We start from the raw sequence: 20531 nt of genomic DNA, 5'->3' as shown, positions 1-20531 counted from the left end.
TTATCTCCAACCAACACAACCTCAAGAAACAGCCGACCTAAGTCTGTCCATACATTAGTTCAAAAGGTGAACAGCATTGATACATATATCTTACAAGCGAGCTACATTCTCAAATTTGTTGGTATTAGCTAGGGTGTCGTTGTATGGGCATGAAATTTGTGGCTCCTCTACATGTCTCGTGAACCGACAGGGACCCAACTGTTCATAATGGTATTTTAAAGCCAGCAAAGGAACAGACTCGATAAATGTAAGAAAACAAGGGGGAGGTGGACGAAGGGTAGAGCTAGAGTCTTCCCTTATCTGCCTGTAAATTTACCTCCTTTTGAGCTGTTAAATGGTGTGAAATACACCACATTCACCGCTGCTGGTTTGCAGTTGACTGGTTTTTGCATGAATGACATAAAGATTCTTGGTGGATAAGACTGTATATTATTCATTCATATCTCAAACAGCTATAATAGAACAAGTGTCGAGCTTGGCTCAACTTATAAAGAGGAGGCTCTGACAACTCTTATTCTTCTCTAAAATCAGAGATCGTAGAGAGAGAAGAAGAAGAATGCTCATAATGCCTTGGTTTTTCATAATATTCCTTCTCGGTTTCACGTTTAATAACCCCTTAGAAGCCAGCCATGGAAAGAAACTTCCATCTGCAGTTGTTGTTGGCACTGTCTACTGCGACACGTGTTTCCAAGAGGATTTCTCAAGGAACAGTCACTTCATTTCAGGTTCTTTTCGACAACTTCCTTAATTATTGGATTAACGTTAGTTTTTTACGGGTTATGTTTTGCAGTGTGATATAGAAAATGATTCTGGGGGCTATTGTATGCAGGTGCAAATGTTGCTGTAGAATGCAAAGATGAGAAATCAAGACCCAGTTTCAGAGAAGAAGCGAAGACAGATGAACATGGAGAATTCAAGGTTCATTTGCCTCTCTCAGTGAGCACACATGTAGAGAAAATTAAGAGATGTTCAGTGGAGTTACTAAGTAGCAGTGAGCCTTATTGTGCTGTGGCATCCACAGCAACTTCATCGTCACTTCGTCTCAAGTCAAGAAAGGAAGGAACACATATATTTTCAGCTGGTTTTTTCACCTTCAAGCCTGAAAAAGAACCGTTCTTATGTAATCAAAAACCAAGAAGAGAAAATCCCAGGGAATTCAGTTCCAAAGAAGCCTCTCTACCTCCTTTTGAAAACCCAACATTTCCACCTCCACTTCAAGACCCGGAAACACCTGTTCTTCCTCCTCCTCCAAAATTGCCACCATTACCGCAACTCCCTCCTCTCCCACCTCTTCCAGGGCTACCTTTGCTTCCACCAATTCCAGCAAATACGGAAAAGACCAAAACTACAGAATCTCTTAAGAGCACAACATTACCAGATGAGAAAGCGGTGCACCATCCTAATCAGTTTGGCTTTCCAACACCACCACTTTTTCCACCAAACCCTTTACAGCCACCTCCAATAATTCAGCCACCTTCACTATTTCCACCCATACTTCCTCCTAACCCACTTCAGCCTCCTCCAACACCATCCCTTCCGTTGCCACCAATCCCTGGCCTAACTCCAACACCATCCCTTCCGTTGCCACCAATCCCTGGCCTAACTCCATCACCTCTCCCTCCTCTCCCTCCTCTCCCTCCTCTACCTCCTCTCATCCCTGGAATCCCCCCAGCTTCTTCATCTTCACAGAAAACATCTCCTTGACTGAACAGTGAAAACTATCTAGCTATCACTGCATAGCTTCCAAAAACATCTATCTATGGCTTTTAAACCCAGAGTTTACCTTTTGTTTATTATTTTTCTTTCTAGTGGAGTTCTGCTTGTTTAGTATCTAGTGGTGTATGTATGTATTTCTAGCAATAAAAGATCACATAAATTATTGCACTAGAATCGAATAAGCTTTCAGTCATCAGCCAGGCTTAACAAATGTATACTTCCGTGACATGTATAATTAGAAATGTTTGAGACATGAGCTACTTTGGTTATATCATTTACAGAATGTAAAGTTGTAATCCTTGAACAGTGGCATACCGCCACTTAACCTATTGACATGAAATGATTCAAGCTTTTAGCCAATTTAGGATGTGTCGTAAGATGAATTTAACATGTTATTGGGACATCTTCTGTTCCCTTCAAGACAGAATAAAGCGCACTCATCTTTAACTTGTTTTTAGCATTGAATGCTCCAAGCAGAGAACAAATTAATCATTGGTGTTGAAGGAGAAAAATTACATCCTTATAACCTGGATAATGTAGCAGGACCTAAAACATAATGTTTCAGGATAACAACACTAGAGATGTTTAACAGCTAACTCAAATGGCCTTTTGGCTGTGAAACCAAGTCAAAGGTTAAGCTAGTTTTACACAAGTCCATACACTCTGAATTCTCTCCTCTGCCACATATTTGGTCTATCTCTTAGCCAAAGTCCAAAGGCATAGTTTCTCAGGAATTTCTTTCAGCCCTATCCCATGAGATTTGTTTTATTTTTTCCTGAAAGAGTTCTCAAGAGGAAAACATCAACAGAAATAAAATCTGCAAAAAAAAAAATGAATCACAAACTCCTTTTTTTTCATTTTATGAAATTCAGCCGAGTTTTTTTATGGGAGAGTACAAAGTTGTATCCAACAAAGAAAATGGACTCCCTTGTGATCGCATGGTAAGAGACTCCATTTTCTCTCTTGGAAAAGACAATGAGCTTAATTTGTTGATCTTGAGAACTCTAAATTGCTAAAATAATGAGCTTTATAGTGATAAAACTGAATCTTTCATTCCCTTTCTCTGTTTTTTTTTTTTTTTTTTTTAATTTATACTGAAAATTAGTACTAGTGGTCCGCTTGGAAGGCTCAAACCGAGCTATAGAAAGATGAAAGTACAAGATGCCAATTCAACCAGTTTTTTTATTCGTTGATCCAAGGCTTAAAATATATTTATTCAAGTGAAGTGCCTTAAGTCAATGTTTAATTTCATGCATAGAACTTGTGGTCTTTTGACTTTGAGCCCCTATATAAACTTGACTAAATCATACATGTTGTATATGATCAACGGCTCTAGAAACTGCAAAGGAAGTCCGGCACACAAACAGCACCTCTTTCAACACAGACTCTAGTCTGCTAATGACAAACCAACTCTTGCTGAAAGAGATTGAAAAAGGGTCAAGTTTTGTGTCATCTCCTTTGTCATTCCATTTGACTTTGAGCCTTGTCGCTGCAGGATCAACAGGCAAGACTTCAGAGCAGCTTCTTTCTTTTCTGGGGACAGAGTATTTGGGAATTCAATCAGTTGGCATCATATATTGCCAGGATTACGCTGCCTGCCGAGGAAGGTAATTAGCAAAGTAGCTAGGCGCTGTTGTTTTTTACATTCGAAAGTACTTTATCTTCATAGGTATTTAGCTAACGCTAATTAATTTGCAGAAAAAAACTGGAAAGAAACGTGCCAGAACATCAGGTCCAACATTGTTGTTCTTCAGTGGTGTTTGGGTCGATCAATGTTACAGCTTGAATCCTTCTTTTGAAGGGATTGTAAGAGAGGTCTACAATGCTCAACCTGAAGTTGACTTTCTAAAAAAGGTGCTTCTTTCTTTTTTTATGTTTACCATATGTGGCAAAATGAGCCTAAAATGCTTGGACTAACAGTAAATATATGTTATGTTTTTCCCTCAAGCCTGATGAAGCAAAGAGAAGGAGGTGAGTTTGTGGGCTGAAAGAAAGACGGGAGGATTGATCAAGGAAGTCCTCCCACCTGGATCTGTAGATAACGACGTCGCACTGATCCTTGCCAACGCAATATACTTCAAAGGAGCATGGGATCAAAAGTTTGATGCGCCAAGGACCGAGCTTGGTGACTTTCACCTTCTGAATGGGCAAATTGTTCAAGTTCCTTTCTTGGCTGGTTTAGGATTTGAAGAGCTTCGTTATTGATCCTTTGAAGCTTACAAAGTGCAATAATATTTATAACACAGAAAATAATATTTTTAATATTAATATTTTTGAATATAGTAAAAATAATAATATTTATAAAACAAATAATATTATTTTTAATTTCATGAATATTCATAACACAAATAATACTATTTTTAATTCCAAGAATATTTAGAACACAAATAATAATATTTTTTATATTAAAACTTTGAATTATTATAAAAATAATAATATTATAACAAAAATAATACTATCTTTGAGATGAATACTTTGTATTCTAAAAATATATATATATATATTGACAACACAAATTATAATATTTTTTATATTAATACTTAGAATTGTTGAATATTTTTAATAATATTACGCCATGGGCTCACTCTTTATTTTTATAAAAAAATGCCATAAAGAGTCTCAAAGATAAAAAATAATAAATATTTCTAAAACAAATAATAATATTTAGAATCCTAGGACCTCTGAACATTGAGTCTTGATGAAGGACCCAATAGAATTGGGTCCTTACACTGGACCCATTGATCATGGGTCTTAACGCCCGGCCCATTCCCCCTGAATTCGGAGCCATGACCTAAGCGCCACTTGTCCCCAACCCAACGTAGCCCAAGGACCACGTGTGCACTGGGATGTGCCCAACACTGAGGCAGGAGCCCAAGCGCCATGTGTGTGCAGGGATGTGCCCAGCCCCTTGACAAGCACCCCAAGCACCACGTGTGCGTTAGGGGTGTGCCCAGCGTCTGACACGATTAAAAGATTGATGTCTTCTCCCAAGTGCAGGAGTGTCGAAGTAATAAATAACCCGGCAAGACCGGAGTCGAACTACAAAGAGGTTAATTGTATAAATTATAAATAACAAGTCAACAACAACAACAACAACAACAACAACAACAATAATAATAATACTCAGTACGTGACGTTGTTATACCTGAGAATGATCTAAAAGATCGGGTCACAGGTTTCCAGCCTATATACTAAGTTTATGAAAAGATCAAAGAGATATATTATATAATATAAACAGAATGTAAATAATAATAATAGTAGTAGTAGTAGTAGTAGTAGTAGTAGTAGTAAAAAAGAAGAGAATGAAGAAATTAATGAGAACTTTGAGATGGAAGATTAATGTAAGGATTAAACAATGATAAAAACAAATGTCAAGGTTAGAGGATCCACCAATGGTATTTCAAACAAGTATAGTATAAACTCTTATTACTCAATTTGAAAACCACACACGGAGGAGGTTCTAATCGGATGATTTGTCATTAATAGCTCATTATAAATTATTAACATGATCATATTAATTATCTTATTTACATAACACCAAACTTTTAAATATTGTCTGGAATTCATAATGTTAACTGATGTTAACAACAAATCAAGTTCCTTTCATAGCCCAGGTGTAGGTAATACCATACGGTTGAGCTATAAGAGTGTCAACCATTTGTTGTACCAAGTGTTATACAACACAAATCTAGATTAACCATTTAACAAGCAAGGTATTAAGAATTAATAAGATAAAAAGATAAGACATGTTAATATTAAACATTAAGGTCCATGTTGAGTTTACACTATACTTATTCTTACACCATTAGTGTAACCTTTTCACCTTGACATAATAAACTTAGCTAAACATAATGAAAAAGAGAAACATAAATAAACAAAACAAGAATATAAATAAGATACAAGTTAACTAAGGAAAGGAAAGGAAATGAAAAACATAAACAAGATATTAATGAAAGCAAAACTTAAAAATTACAAAAAAAAAATATAAAAAGAGAAATAAAGAGCATGAACTTGATCTGAACAACCAAGCTCCTAAATACATGGCAAATACCTTCTTTTATAGGCCAAAATTCAGAATTATTGATTTGATGACTAATTGTTGAGTGGGTGGCCAACTTTTAACTTTGTGAAAATCCTTATCTTCTTGTCTGAATAAAACAAAAATGCTAGCATCAGAACTGGGTCCACTTGAAAACATGAGAGTTGTAGGAAATTGACTCAGCTTTCCAGAAAAAAAAATAGAGGTGATTTGGACTTCTAGAACTCCAGATATGGGCCAAACACTGAACAGTATTCGGGCTGCAGGACAGATTCGGACTTCTCCGTTGTTGCTATAATTTGGACTTGAAAACAGCCTTCTTAGAGCTTGATGAAAACATGAAAGTTGTAGGCCTATGTCTTACTGAATCTGTGTAAAACTTTGAGGTCATTTGAACTTCTAGAACTCAAGATATGACCCAAACACCGAACAGTGTTCCAGTTTGGACTGTACCAACATCTCTTTTCTAAGTTTCACCCTTTCTTTATCTTCACAAATTTCAGTAGTTGAATTCATCAATCAATCCTTTGATTTATGTGATAGGCCTGCATTTAAGATAAACATTTACCATATATTAGGGCATTTTATAGTATTAGACTTGTTATTATAAAACATGCTTTAGTTAAGGAGTTATTGATACTTTAAGTGCAAAATAATAATATAAAACCTTGATAAATATGCACTTTTAAGTACTAATCAGTGCCTCTCCAGCCTAACGTTTGGATCCTGTAAGCTACAGCCTCCCTACATGCCCCCACCAACAGCGTAGTCCATAGTGAAAGCACTCACAGTCTACAGTACCCGCACTACAGTGCAGAATAATGCAATTTACATAAAATTCACTCACAGTAAACAATATTTCACGCTATAGTGAAACACTAATTAGTTTTAGTTATAGTTAATTGACCTCTTTTTCTTTTTGTTCAACTTATTTACTTCCTTGTAAACTATTGAAGGTTACATTGACAATTATATTTTCTATCTTTATTTTTAGGGCATAACAATCCTTAATGTTGTGATTGTTGTCATGATGAAAGGGATAAAACTTGTTGGGATGCCATGTGTTTGAGTCGTTTTTAGTTGAATGGAGGTATTGTACAAATTCTCTTTTCTTAATAGAAGCTAATACCTTAATGCTTTTGGTATTCAAAGATGTGGTCATGAGCTAAGAAATTGCAAGACAATGGTGAATGCACCCTTTTGGGTTATTTTTAGATGCCTTAGGGCTACTAGGAGATTAACGATGCTTAGGAGATTCTTTTCTCTATTACTAGAACTAGGAGTGCCCTCCCAAGGATAAGGTTAGGCTCTAGGCTATGATACCATGCCCGAGCAAATCCATAAAATGTTATTGGAAGGATTTTGCACATAGCATTGCTATCTTATATTTCAAGCTTCAATCTTTCTCATACATTCTGTATGTGCTCTTTATGAATTATAAGTCCTTTATAGTTGTCTAAATTCACCTTCGAGGACACTTAATCCTTAAAGAGATGGTTGTGCAACACCTAATTGTTCTCCAACTTGGTACGGATGATATTAACTTATAGAAGCTTGTATCATTACCGATCTCATCTCATGTTGAGGTATTTTTTTTTTTATGAGGAGTTCACGAAAGAGATTTAGAGGGGTTGATGGCAATAATTATTTTTGTGGCTAAGACTTGTTGATGCTCTACTTTTAGATGTTTGGAATTCATGTATAAAACATCCAATTTAAGAATGCTCTTCTTGGTAGGAATGTATCCTACATAGTGTTAGAGTGTGAGTATTCTCATGTCTTCTTTCTTGCATATTGTTCTACCCTATTGTTTTCAAGAAAATGAAGTTGTCATTATGCACTCAATTGTGCATGCAATAAAGCTAGTTGTTATTTCATCAAAGTTCAAAATTGTTCTTGTGTAGCTAGAACTATTTTAGCATGCACTTTCATTTAATGATTGATTTATCTAAAACCTGGAGGAGCTAATGTACTTGTGATAGGAAGGCAAGTTACTAACTCATATCCTTGCATTTCAAAGTCAATAGTCATGGAAAGAACAAGGAAATAAGAGGAATTAAACTAGATTTTATTCAAATTATTATAAATGATGATATTGATGAAGTTGTGAAAACTTTAGATGGATTTTTGCTTTCCATAGTTACTTGATGAGCTATTGTGTCTAGGCTTGGGCCATTTTATACTCTCATGCAAAACAAATCTTCTATGTGGATAGGGAACCCTTTGGACTATCTGCTTTCATTTCTAAGACTGAGAAAAGCATCGATGAGATGAACTCTATGGCTTCGCAGGCTGTCACTTGTGTGTATTATCGTCATCAAACCGGAGAGAGGACCAAACCAAATGTCCAATTGTCATTCGTTAATGGTGCTTGGGTGGATCTACGTTTTCGTTTGAAGCCTTCCTTTCAGAAGGTGGTGAGATGTATTGACTGTGCCACAGCCCGAGAGGTTAGCTTGGTAAATTAGGTAACGTGACGATCATTTTGATGCTTCTTCATGCTGTTCAAGTATTGATTGTGCTATTTCTTTGATTTCATGAAACCATTTATTAATTAGTGTAATGTTTGGTTCCTAAATATCATATATGCAATGGAAGCTATGAAACAAAATTATTTAGAATTTCTTATAATCTTGTTAAATAGATCTTCTTCAACTTTGAATAATTTTTTAAAGGTTGAGTTGTTGTAAATCACAAACCGTCCTATTATCCGACCTTAAACGGTAATCCACACGAACTACTTGTAAGAAACCTCATAAATCTCAATTTAAGAGAGAGATTGCAATGCCTAAAGTACTAACTCTAATATTATGTTTACATAGTTTTTATATTTGTTTGACAGACAACCTCCATCAATTAGAGACATAACTTATTTATAGAAAAATATAAAAAACTCTATAAATTAGTAAAATATCAATTTGCTCGCTGAATAATATCCATATATTAATTCGGATGATTTTAGGAATTAACTCAATTAAATCCTTACTTGGTTTTTCTAGGTCTACAAATATAATCCATATATTGATTATATTCTAGTCCTTAATTTCTAAAATACATTTTAATCAAGTCATACTTAAATTAAATCATTGCAGTTTAATTTATGACTAATGGTTCTTAATATGTGTGACTCATAGGTTTCTAACATGTTGGCTCAAATATAAATTTTAATTTTAATTAAATAAATTAAATAATTAAAAAATTTGAAGGGGAATGAAATTGAAAAAAATCTAATTTCATTAATTATTTCAAATAAAACAAATAGTAATAAAAAAAAATAATGGAGACCAAGTCTAATCGATAAAAAGATAACAATAAAAAAAAATTAAGGATCAAAATTGATAAAAATTAAATTAAATTCTAAGGGATGAGATTGAAAAAAATAAATAAAATAAAAATTCAAAAATATATATATATCAATCAAAATATTGAGGATCTAATTTAATATAATCAACAACAAAAAATATGATATTTTTTTTATTTTTTAGAATTTTTGGAAAGTGTGTTTTATCTAAAATAAATGAAAAATATTTTTTAAAAAAATGAAAATAAAATTTTCTTTGATTAAAAAATATTTTTTATTAATTAATTTTTTTAATGATAAATAAATATGAGAAAGTTTAAGAAATAATTGTTTAAAAACAAAAGAAACAAACGGCCCAAATGACTTGGATGAATGCTTTTTCTTGACGAGAGATCGTGGATTAATTATTAATGTTTTAGCTAGGTTTTCCTCTTCCATAAACATAGATAAATTTGTAAGTTTAATAAGATTTTATATCTTTTTACTTGTTTTCTTTTCTTTTCTTTTTTTTCGTGGGAACGGTACAAAGTCAATCTTAAAAAAAGTCAATCTTTATTAATTTCTTGACGAACATTTAATCACAACTCAATTAAACTTAATTGTTCTTAGGACAACAATTAGAATACATAATAAAATTTCTGAAAGTTAGGAAAAGATAGTTTTTTTATTGCCAATTTATCCATATTTCCACTATTCTAAAGATAAATTTTCCCATTTAATCTAATTTTTATTAAAACCAGTTTTTTAATATTTTCCCACTATTTAAAATTAATAAAGATAAGAAAAGTTTTGGATTGATAAATAAAAACCAGAAGAAAACAGGACTATTCTTAGATAAGTAAACAGTATAGTGACAAAATTGCAAAAACAATTTTTAGGGTTTGGGAGGCCTATGGGCTTAGCCTTACTCTCTCCAGTCCACGTAACAAAGAGAAAATAAAACCCTAACAATAAAAAGCAAGCCGCTGCAGCTGCTCTTCCAAGGTCTAAGGCTCTAACCCTTCATCGGCAGAGAACTACCAGGGTTTCTCTCGATCTCCTCTTCCGCATGGTACAATCTTCACTTCTTGTATACCCTTTTATATTTTCACGCATATAATGTTCCCTTTGTTCTGTTTGGTTTAGGTGACAGTTCACCTGGGTGGATAATTGAAGGTTTGATATGAGTGTATATGTAGGGTTCTTTATAGTGGCAATGATATGATTTAGATATTGGTGAATGATTGCCAATTTAGTAATGAATCTGCAATTGATATGAGTAGCCCCAGATAAGCTATGTGTATTGGCTTCCCATCGCAACCAATGCAGAGCTGTAGAAGTTTCAAGATGGGACTGTAATAAATGCAGTGAACTGGTTAGAAGTTAAACTAAAAACATTGCATACAACTCATTTCATTATTTAGATGGATTTTCAATAAGCTCGTGAGCATTATGTACTTTTTGAGAAGTTGGAATTCTTGTCATTGTGTGAAACAATTGCTTGTATTTACAGGCTCTAGACAAAGAATATAGTCTGATGCGTGATCAATAATGTAATATTTGTCATTTAGGTCCTGCTGCTTTTTTTTATATGCTATATGAATTAGTACTGTTCATGCCTCAAATATTTTGAAATGGTGTATTGATTAAAATTTTCATTGAAAAGTTTGTGTTTGTAGTGTTTCTTTTCCCGCTTTTGATTCATTAGCTTGTTTTTGTACTTACTACAGGCTCCCAAAAGAGGTGTGAAGGCCCCATTAGCAGCAAAGAAGAAGCCTGTATGTCTCCTCTCTCTCTCACTCTCTCTATTATATGCGCACACACACACACAAAATAAGCATGTGTAAGTGAAAAGAAGACAGTTTAATTTCCCAAGGGTGGTATAGTCTTTCAATTCTTTGGAGTGTTGTCTACAACATTTATCTAAGTAGTTCACTGACTAACCTACTTATAGTTTAGTGTGTAACAGGTCTATATTCTTCCATGAAAGTTCCTGTTATTTCCTTTTTTATTTTTGTAGCTAGCTAGATATGGCTAATGTTTGTTTCAACTATCCCCCTAATCTTATCCAATTGCATACATGAAATTGCCAAAGTTGATAGATTATGCCCAGTTCTTAGAACTCAGATTTGATAAATCATAATTCTGCCCCCCTGTCAATTTTGGGGCCTTATGTGCTCTACCCTTGCAACTAAAGATTTGGTGCATTGATGCTGATTAATTACAGGAAAAGGTCGTAAACCCTTTGTTTGAGAAACGACCAAAGCAGTTTGGAATTGGTGGTGCCCTTCCACCCAAGAAGGATTTGACTAGATTTGTCAAGTGGCCACATGTTGTTCGTATTCAGAGGCAAAGAAGGATTCTGAAACAGCGTTTGAAGGTTCCTCCTGCTGTTAACCAGTTCACAAAAACACTTGACAAGAACCTTGGTAAATTTTTCATTACTGTTACAGGAACTTGAAAAAATTTGACGCCAAAAATCACAGATGCATTGTTATCGATATTGTAGTGCATTGATAGAGTTCATTTTAACTACTGAAACTGCAGATTACTTATCTTGTACTGAGATGTATTATTTTTCTCTTCATTTTGTGTCACAGCTACACAACTTTTCAAGCTGTTCCTAAAATATAGACCTGAGGACAAGGCTGCTAAGAAGGAAAGGCTTCTTAAGAGAGCGCAAGCTGAATCTGAGGGGAAGACTATGGAAACAAAGAAGCCTATTGTTATTAAATATGGTCTTAACCATGTTACTTACCTCATTGAGCAGGTACAGATGTTGATTTCTAGGGCTTTCTTGATTAACTATGTAAATATTTAGATAATTGATGATTTGGTGACTTTTTAGCTAGTTTGGTTAACCTATATGGGAGTTGTGTTATAATCATGATTGTGTAGGAGAAGATGGCTTTCAATTTGGTTTTCTACCTTTCCTTCTGCCACTCTCTTTCCTCTCATTTCTTCAGTTACTTGGCTGATTTTGCTGCACATTGATTTTTTTTCTCCCTCGTTTATTTTTTGGGTGCCTTCCTTTCAACCTTTTTTTTATGTTTGTTTCATGTCGTCATCTGACTTGGATGGTGAACATGCATGGCAGATTGATGTGTTTTTGTATAGGTTATCTTATCTTTTTCCTAAGACTCTACTTGATTCATACAGAACAAGGCCCAGCTGGTGGTTATCGCGCATGATGTTGATCCAATTGAGCTTGTTGTTTGGCTGCCTGCATTGTGCCGGAAAATGGAGGTTCCTTATGCAATCGTGAAGGGCAAGTCACGTCTTGGAGCGGTGATTTCTCTACACATTTTCTATGCATTAAAAGAACCATCGATTTTTTTGGAAATTGGATCCTCTGGTACTATCTTTATGACTCTTCTATGTTTAAAAAACAGATTGTCCACAAGAAAACAGCATCAGTTTTGTGCCTTACATCAGTGAAGAATGAGGATAAATTGGAATTTAGCAAGGTTTTGGAGGCAGTCAAGGTAATATTACTACCATGTTTTTGCACTTTATATGTGGTATCTCTAAAGTGTATCCCAAGGGAGAAAAAAGGTGTTTCAATTTCATATTTGTAATCATCCTAGAAGACTAGCTTAGCTTTATGTCACAAGGAGAGGCAATTGGTCCTTGATTTGCTTATCCCACAGTGAACTTGCTTGTTCTAACAGCATTACTTATGATGCTTGTGTGGTTTATTGATTGAAGTGGTTTCTTTCTTTGATTTGATATTCTGTAATTCGTTGGCCACTCTTTTGAACTTCATTCTTCTTTGCATATTTCACTTTCGTTCCCTTTAACTGCAGGCTAACTTCAATGATAAGTTTGATGAGCACCGAAAGAAATGGGGCGGTGGCATCATGGGTTCCAAATCTCTGGCTAAGACCAAAGCTAAGGAGAGAGTCTTAGCCAAGGAGGCTGCCCAGAGAATGTCTTGAGCTTCTTCTATCAAGCTATTGGAGATAATGTTTTAGTCAGAAAGGAACTTCCTGGGTGATTTTAGCTCTTCTTTTTTCAATTGCTCTGTTTGTTGTTGTGAACAAGTTCTGTATTGACTGGGTAGTTAAAATATTATCATGAGTATCATTTAATAGTTTTTATGAAAAGAATGTTTTCTAATTAGTTTTTTCCCAGTAATTTCAGATTAAAAATACTTTTTCAAACACAAAACGTTCACCTATTTTTATCTACCCTCTCACTCATTGCATGGGCCCCCAGTTTAGATCACGTTAAGCCACGCTGATGACTTCTCTTTGCGAAGGCTCATGTGTGAGGGAAACAGTTGAATCATAATGTCAGCCAACATTTTCACAGGTCGAGTGTTTTGGGTGGCTTTTTTCCAAAAATGTTGTCAAAAGGAAACAGGAACTGTCAGCCAGAATTAGCAAAATCTTAAAGTTCAACAAAAAAAGAGATATTAGAATAGAACTACTCAGAAAATTGGGTTACACCATCTCTCGCCCAACCAAGTGAATTGTAGACAACAACTATCTACAGTATAAGAAGATACATGGAAGACGTATTTCAATGTAAAAAGGTTGTGGTTAATTACAGTGTTAAAGAATAAGATATGTCCTTACCAAGTTTCACCCTTTTAGCTTTGATTGGTGGAATTCAATTGATGAGAAAGAAAGAGAAGCGAAGTGATTGGTGGTGTTGTATATATAATGATAGGAACTATTTTTGGATTTTATTGAGTGGTATAGAGTGGGTCAAGAATGAATTTTTATTATTATGAATTAAAAAAATATATATATATATATATATATATATTGAGAGAGAGGGTGAATAGCTTATTTAAAAGTAGATGAAATGGTCTTATCATGTGAGAATTATATGAAAATTGGTATGAAAATATATTTATTACTCTAAAAATAATATGATGGTGTTGTTAATAATAATCATTTGTTCCTAATGTTTTCTATGTCATGCATGTTAATATTGCTTGTTGTTTTCATCATATCATGCATGCATCATGATTTATCATTAAAAAAAAAAAGTTATGGATTCTATTTTCACATTAACAAATAGAAATATATATTTTTTTTAACAAGAAGAAATGATTTCTGAATTAAAAGCAAACAGTCAAGATTGTTAATTTCAATTCAATTACACATGTATTCTAAATATTCTAAATAGTATAATTAAATTTAATTCTTTGATTTAGTATTTTATTTCAAACATAAGAATTATAATAGATTATTAATTAAATTTACATTACATATGAAATTAAATTCAATGTTATATCTAATTTGGTTCAAACAAGCAAGCAATTATGATTTGGAAGTACATTGGTTTAGAACAAGAAGAAGAAAAACAAGAACCAAATTATTTAATTTTTTAGGTTGAAAGTGAAGCCAATTTGTATATGCAAGTCCTCACATATGCAGGCTTATATGTGACCAAGTGATTTCATTATGCAAATCTCCCAACAGAATATTGGTGTGCTGACTATAACGAGTCTAGAGAAAACTAGGTGTTTTTTTATTCATGCTATACTAAATGTCAGGTCAAATCTTTCTTAACATTAAGAAAAAAAATATTTAGACTATGATAGTTTGAGTAAATTTGAGTTAATTTATCTAACATCTGACTAGAGATATAGAATTGAGATGCTCTCTCCTAAAGAAAAGCATAAAAAATCATAAATCTCAAGATCCAATGGTATAATTTTAAATGATGAAATTTTAAAAAAAATATATAAAAAAAGAAACATTAAAGAAAAAACATTGAGTCAACTCAAAGCTTCACTCTACTAACCCGCCATTTGCAATATGAGATCTAGATAAGGAAAAAGTAATTTATTTTAAAATGACCTAGAAAAAAGGATTGAAGATAAATAAAAAAAATATTTTGAAAAAAAAAACCGAAGTCAATTTGAATTAACTTAACTAACCCAAAACCCGAGATAACCCAAAGAAAAAAAAAACAAAACAATTATGAAGTTCAAGGCTCAATAACCTAATATTAAAAGATGAAATTGAAAAAAAAATAACTCTTAAAAGAACATTGAAAAGAAAACCCTAGTAAAATCAGGATAACTTGACTAATTTGTGACCTAAGATAATCTCATAAAAGGAAAAACAGAAAAAATCAAAAAGTTCAAAGTCCAATAACCTAATGTCAAAGAATAAAATTTTAAAAAAATTAAAGTTAAATCAGGCTAATATTTAAAACCAGTGACCTAGATTATAAGACCGAGATAACCTTGTTAAAGGAAAAAACAGGAAAAAAAATCATGAACAAAATCTCAATCACCAAAAGTTAAAAAAGAAAACAAATAGCAATTAAAACAATTAGGTCCAAATCTGGTATAAAAACTAATGAAAAAAATAATGAGAGACTAAATTGAGAAATAAAATAAATTAAGAAAAGGATTAAGAAAAAAAAAGAGAAATTAAAAAAATAAGAACCAAAATTGGATATAAAATTAAATAAAATAAAATATTGAGTAAAATTGAAAAAAAATATAAATCAAGAAAATGATTTAAAAAAGCAATCAAAAGAATAAAGACCATATTTGATATAAAAATAAAATCAAATCAAATAGTAATGATGAAATTAAAAAAAAATTCAAAATAAATAAAGACCAATCAAGAAAATAAGTACCACAATTGAAAGAAAAATAAACTAGAAGACAACTCTAAATTTTAGCTAACCAAGAATGGATTTCAAGTTCAGGAAAAAGAAAAAAAAGGGGAGGGGGAACCCTTTAGATATGTCCTTCCCAAGTTTCTCCATTATCTACTTCTAATGTGCGATACTAACTTGATTGTTGAAATTTAATTAATAATCTATTATAATTTTTATAGCAATAGAAAGAGAAAGAAAAAGAAGTGAAACCATTGAAATAAAAGATATATATATCAAAGAGGCACCTCAACTAATCCCACGGGCCCTAAAATTAACGACTATGTAAGTCTCCAATGATCATCATATTAGCAACCACATAGCTCGAACTTGAGACCACATGTGAAGTAAATTTCTTGATACCAAGCTCTTACCATTGGGCTACCTATTACATGGTTAAATAAAAGATATTTTCTTGATTGGTGTTGTTGTGATGTCAAGATAACGAAGGTATATATAATGATAGGAACTATTTTTGGATTTTATTAAGTGGAATAGAGTGAACCAAGAATAAAATTTTATTGTTAATAATAAAGAACAAATGGTCTTCAAGAAAATAATATTGTTAGTCTATTATCATGAATTTACTAATACGTGTTTCTTTGCTAAGTGATATTGAAATACAATAATTTTTGGTTGAATAACTTATTTAAAATTAGATAAAATAGTTTTATTGTGTGAAAATTATATGAAAATTGGTACGAGAGTATCTTTATTACTAAAAAAAATATGATGTTGTCGTTAATAATAATCATTTATTCCTAATGTTTTTTATGTCATGCACATTAATGTTGTTTTGTTTGTTGTCTTTATCATACCATGCATAATGATTTATCATAAAATATGGTATGGATTCTATTTTTATATTAACAAAAGAAAAAAAATTAACATACAGAAATGATTTATGAATTAAAGGAAAAATTAAGATTGTTAAGAAATAAAATAAATTAAGAAAAGGATTAAGAGAAAAAAAAGAGAAATTAAAAAAATAAGAACCAAAATTGGATAAAAAAATAAATAAAATAAAATATTGAGGAGTAAAATTGAAAAAAATATAAATCAAGAAAATGATTAAAAATAGCAATCAAAAGAATAAAGATCATATTTGATATAAAAATAAAAATAAATCAAATGGTAATGGATGAAATTGAAAAAAATAATTCAAAATAAATAAAGACTAATCAAGAGAATAAGGACCACATTTAAAAAAAATAATAAACTAGAAGACACCTCTAAATTTTAGCTAACCAAGAATGGATTTCAAGTTTAGGAAAAAGGTAAAAAATGGGAGGGGGATCCCTTTAGATATGTCCTTCCCAAGTTTCTCCATTAACATATATCTACTTCTTATGCGTGATACTAACTTGATTATTGAAATTCAATTAATAATCGATTACAATTTTTATAGCAGTAGAGAGATAAAGAAAAAGAAGCGAAACCTTTGAAATAAAAGATATATATATATATATATATATATCAAAGAGGCACCTCAACTAATCTCACGGGCCCTAAAATTAACGATTATGTAAGCCTCCAGTGGTTATCATATTAGCAACCACATAGCTCGAACTTAAGACCACATGTGAAGTAAATTTCTTGGTACCAAGCTCTTACCATTGAGCTACCTACTACATGGTTAAATAAAAGATATTTTCTTTATTGGTGTTGTTGTGATGTCAAGATAACGAAGGTATATATAATGATAGGAACTATTTTTGGATTTTATTAAGTGGAATAGAGTGAACCAAGAATAAAATTTTATTGTTAATAATAAAGAAAAAATGGTCTTCAAGAAAAGAATATTGTTAGTCTATTATCATGAATTTACTAATGCGTGTTTCTTTGCTAAGTGATATTGAAATACAATAATTTTTGGTTGAATAACTTATTTAAAATTAGATAAAATAGTTTTATTGTGTGAAAATTATATGAAAATTGGTACGAGAGTATCTTTATTACTAAAAAAAATATGATGTTGTCGTTAATAATAATCATTTATTCCTAATGTTTTTTATGTCATGCACATTAATGTTGTTTTGTTTGTTGTCTTTATCATACCATGCATAATGATTTATCATAAAATATGGTATGGATTCTATTTTTATATTAACAAAAGGAAAAAAAATTAACATACAGAAATGATTTATGAATTAAAGGAAAAATTAAGATTGTTAAGAAATAAAATAAATTAAGAAAAGGATTAAGAGAAAAAAAAAAGAGAAATTAAAAAAATAAGAACCAAAATTGGATAAAAAATAAATAAAATAAAATATTGAGGAGTAAAATTGAAAAAAATATAAATCAAGAAAATGATTAAAAATAGCAATCAAAAGAATAAAGATCATATTTGATATAAAAATAAAAATAAATCAAATGTAATGGATGAAATTGAAAAAATAATTCAAAATAAATAAAGAATAATCAAGAGAATAAGGACCACTTTAAAAAAAAATAATAAACTAGAAGACACCTCTAAATTTTAGCTAACCAAGAATGGATTTCAAGTTTAGGAAAAAGGTAAAAAATGGGAGGGGATCCCTTTAGATATGTCCTTCCCAAGTTTCTCCATTAACATATATCTACTTCTTATGCGTGATACTAACTTGATTATTGAAATTCAATTAATAATCGATTACAATTTTTATAGCAGTAGAGAGATAAAGAAAAAGAAGCGCACCTCAACTAATCTCTAAAATTAACGATTATGTAAAGTGGTTATCATATTAGCAACCACATAGCTAACTTAAGACACATGTGAAGTAAATAAGTGAGCTACCTACTACATGGTTAAATAAAAGATATTTTCTTTATTGGTGTTGTTGTGATGTCAAGATAACGAAGGTATATATAATGATAGGAACTATTTTTGGATTTTATTAAGTGGAATAGAGTGAACCAATGGTCTTCAAGAAAAGAATATTGTTAGTCTATTATCATGAATTTACTAATGCGTGTTTCTTTGCTAAGTGATATTGAAATACAATAATTTTTGGTTGAATAACTTATTTAAAATTAGATAAAATAGTTTTATTGTGTGAAAATTATATGAAAATTGGTACGAGAGTATCTTTATTACTAAAAAAAATATGATGTTGTCGTTAATAATAATCATTTTTCCTAATGTTTTTTATGTCATGCACCTTTATCATACCATGCATAATGATTTATCATAAAATATTATGGTGGTAAAGAATAATCAAGAGAATAAGGACCACTAAACTAGAAGACACTCTAAATTTTAGCTAACCAAGAATGGATTTCAAGTTTAGGAAAAGGTAAAAAATGGGATTCCTTTAGATATGTCCTTCCAAGTTATGCGTGATACTAACTTGATTATTGAATTCAATTAATAATCGATACAATTTTATAGCAGTAGAGAGATATATATGGCACCTCAACTAATCTCACGGGCCCTAAAATTAACAGCCTCCAGTGGTTAGCAACCACATAGCTCGAACTTGAGACCACATGTGAAGTATTTCTTGGTACCAAGCTCTTACCATTGAGCTACCTACTACTGATGTCAAGATAACGAAGGTATATATAATATAGGAACTATTTTTGATTTTATTAAGTGGAATAGAGTATAAAATTTTATTGTTAATAATAAAGAAAAAATGGTCTTCAAGAAAAGAATATTGTTAGTCTATTATCATGAATTTACTAATGCGTGTTTCTTTGCTAAGTGATATTGAAATTAATTTTTGGTTGAATAACTTATTTAAATTAGATAAAATAGTTTTATTGTGTGAAAATTATATGAAAATATCTTTATTACTAAAAAAAATATGATTGTCGTTAATAATAATCATTTATTCCTAATGTTTTTATGTCATGCACAATAATGTTGTTTTGTTTGTTGTCTTTATCATACCATGCATAATGATTTATCGATTCTTTATATTAACAAAAGGAAAAAAAATAACATACAGAAATGATTTATGAATTAAAGGAAAAATTAAGATTGTTAAGAAATAAAATAAATTAAGAAAAGGATTAAGAGAAAAAAAAAAGAGAAATTAAAAAAAATAAGAACCAAAATTGGATAAATAAATAAATAAAATAAAATATTGAGGAGTAAAATTGAAAAAAATATAAATCAAGAAAATGATTAAAAATAGCAATCAAAAGAATAAAGATCATATTTGATATAAAAATAAAAATAAATCAAATGGTAATGGATGAAATTGAAAAAAATAATTCAAAATAAATAAAGACTAATCAAGAGAATAAGGACCACATTTAAAAAAAATAATAAACTAGAAGACACCTCTAAATTTTAGCTAACCAAGAATGGATTTCAAGTTTAGGAAAAAGGTAAAAAATGGGGAGGGGGATCCCTTTAGATATGTCCTTCCCAAGTTTCTCCATTAACATATATCTACTTCTTATGCGTGATACTAACTTGATTATTGAAATTCAATTAATAATCTATTACAATTTTTATAGCAGTAGAGAGATAAAGAAAAAGAAGCGAAACCTTTGAAATAAAAGATATATATATATATCAAAGAGGCACCTCAAACTAATCTCACGGACCCTAAAATTAACGATTATGTAAGCCTCCAGTGGGAGGCTCTTACCATTGAGCTACCATACAATCTTTATTGGTGTTGTTGTGATGTCAAGATAACGAAGGTATATATAATGATAGGAACTATTTTTGGATTTTATTAGGTGGAATAGAGTGAACCAAGAATAAAATTTTATTGTTAATAATAAAGAACAAATGGTCTTCAAGAAAAGAATATTGTTAGTCTATTATCATGAATTTACTAATGCGTGTTTCTTTGCTAAGTGATATTAAAATACAATAATTTTTTGTTGAATAACTTATTTAAAATTAGATAAAATAGTTTTATTGTG

General features: G+C 31.3%; 2 protein-coding genes across 3 annotated transcripts; both read left to right on the top strand.

Annotated features, from left to right (window-relative positions):
- Positions 1-276: 276 nt before the first annotated feature.
- LOC118055147 (uncharacterized) lies at positions 277-1990 on the top strand. Of its 2 annotated transcripts, XM_073408855.1 has the most exons (3): positions 277-725; positions 830-1557; positions 1600-1990. In XM_073408855.1, the coding sequence occupies exons 1-3, from the start codon at positions 557-559 to the stop codon at positions 1702-1704; spliced, it is 1002 nt and encodes a 333-aa protein (XP_073264956.1). In that variant the 5' UTR covers positions 277-556; the 3' UTR covers positions 1705-1990. The 2 variants fall into 2 exon arrangements, with proteins under 2 accessions (XP_073264956.1, XP_034922860.1); XM_035066969.2 differs by having other exon boundaries at positions 280-725; positions 830-1990.
- An 8001-nt stretch (positions 1991-9991) lies between these two features.
- Positions 9992-13157, top strand: LOC118055145 (large ribosomal subunit protein eL8y-like). The gene is made up of 7 exons (XM_035066967.2): positions 9992-10107; positions 10766-10813; positions 11263-11464; positions 11636-11805; positions 12195-12323; positions 12428-12520; positions 12842-13157. Exons 1-7 carry the CDS (start codon positions 10105-10107, stop codon positions 12971-12973), a joined length of 777 nt encoding a protein of 258 aa, XP_034922858.1. The 5' UTR covers positions 9992-10104; the 3' UTR covers positions 12974-13157.
- The last annotated feature ends 7374 nt before the right edge of the window (positions 13158-20531 follow it).

The sequence above is a fragment of the Populus alba genome, chromosome 4 (assembly GCF_005239225.2).
Source record: "Populus alba chromosome 4, ASM523922v2, whole genome shotgun sequence".
Taxonomy (NCBI): Eukaryota; Viridiplantae; Streptophyta; class Magnoliopsida; order Malpighiales; family Salicaceae; genus Populus; species Populus alba.
The sequence above is the reverse complement of the archived record's forward strand: the minus strand, read 5'-3'. Positions and strand labels throughout refer to the sequence as shown.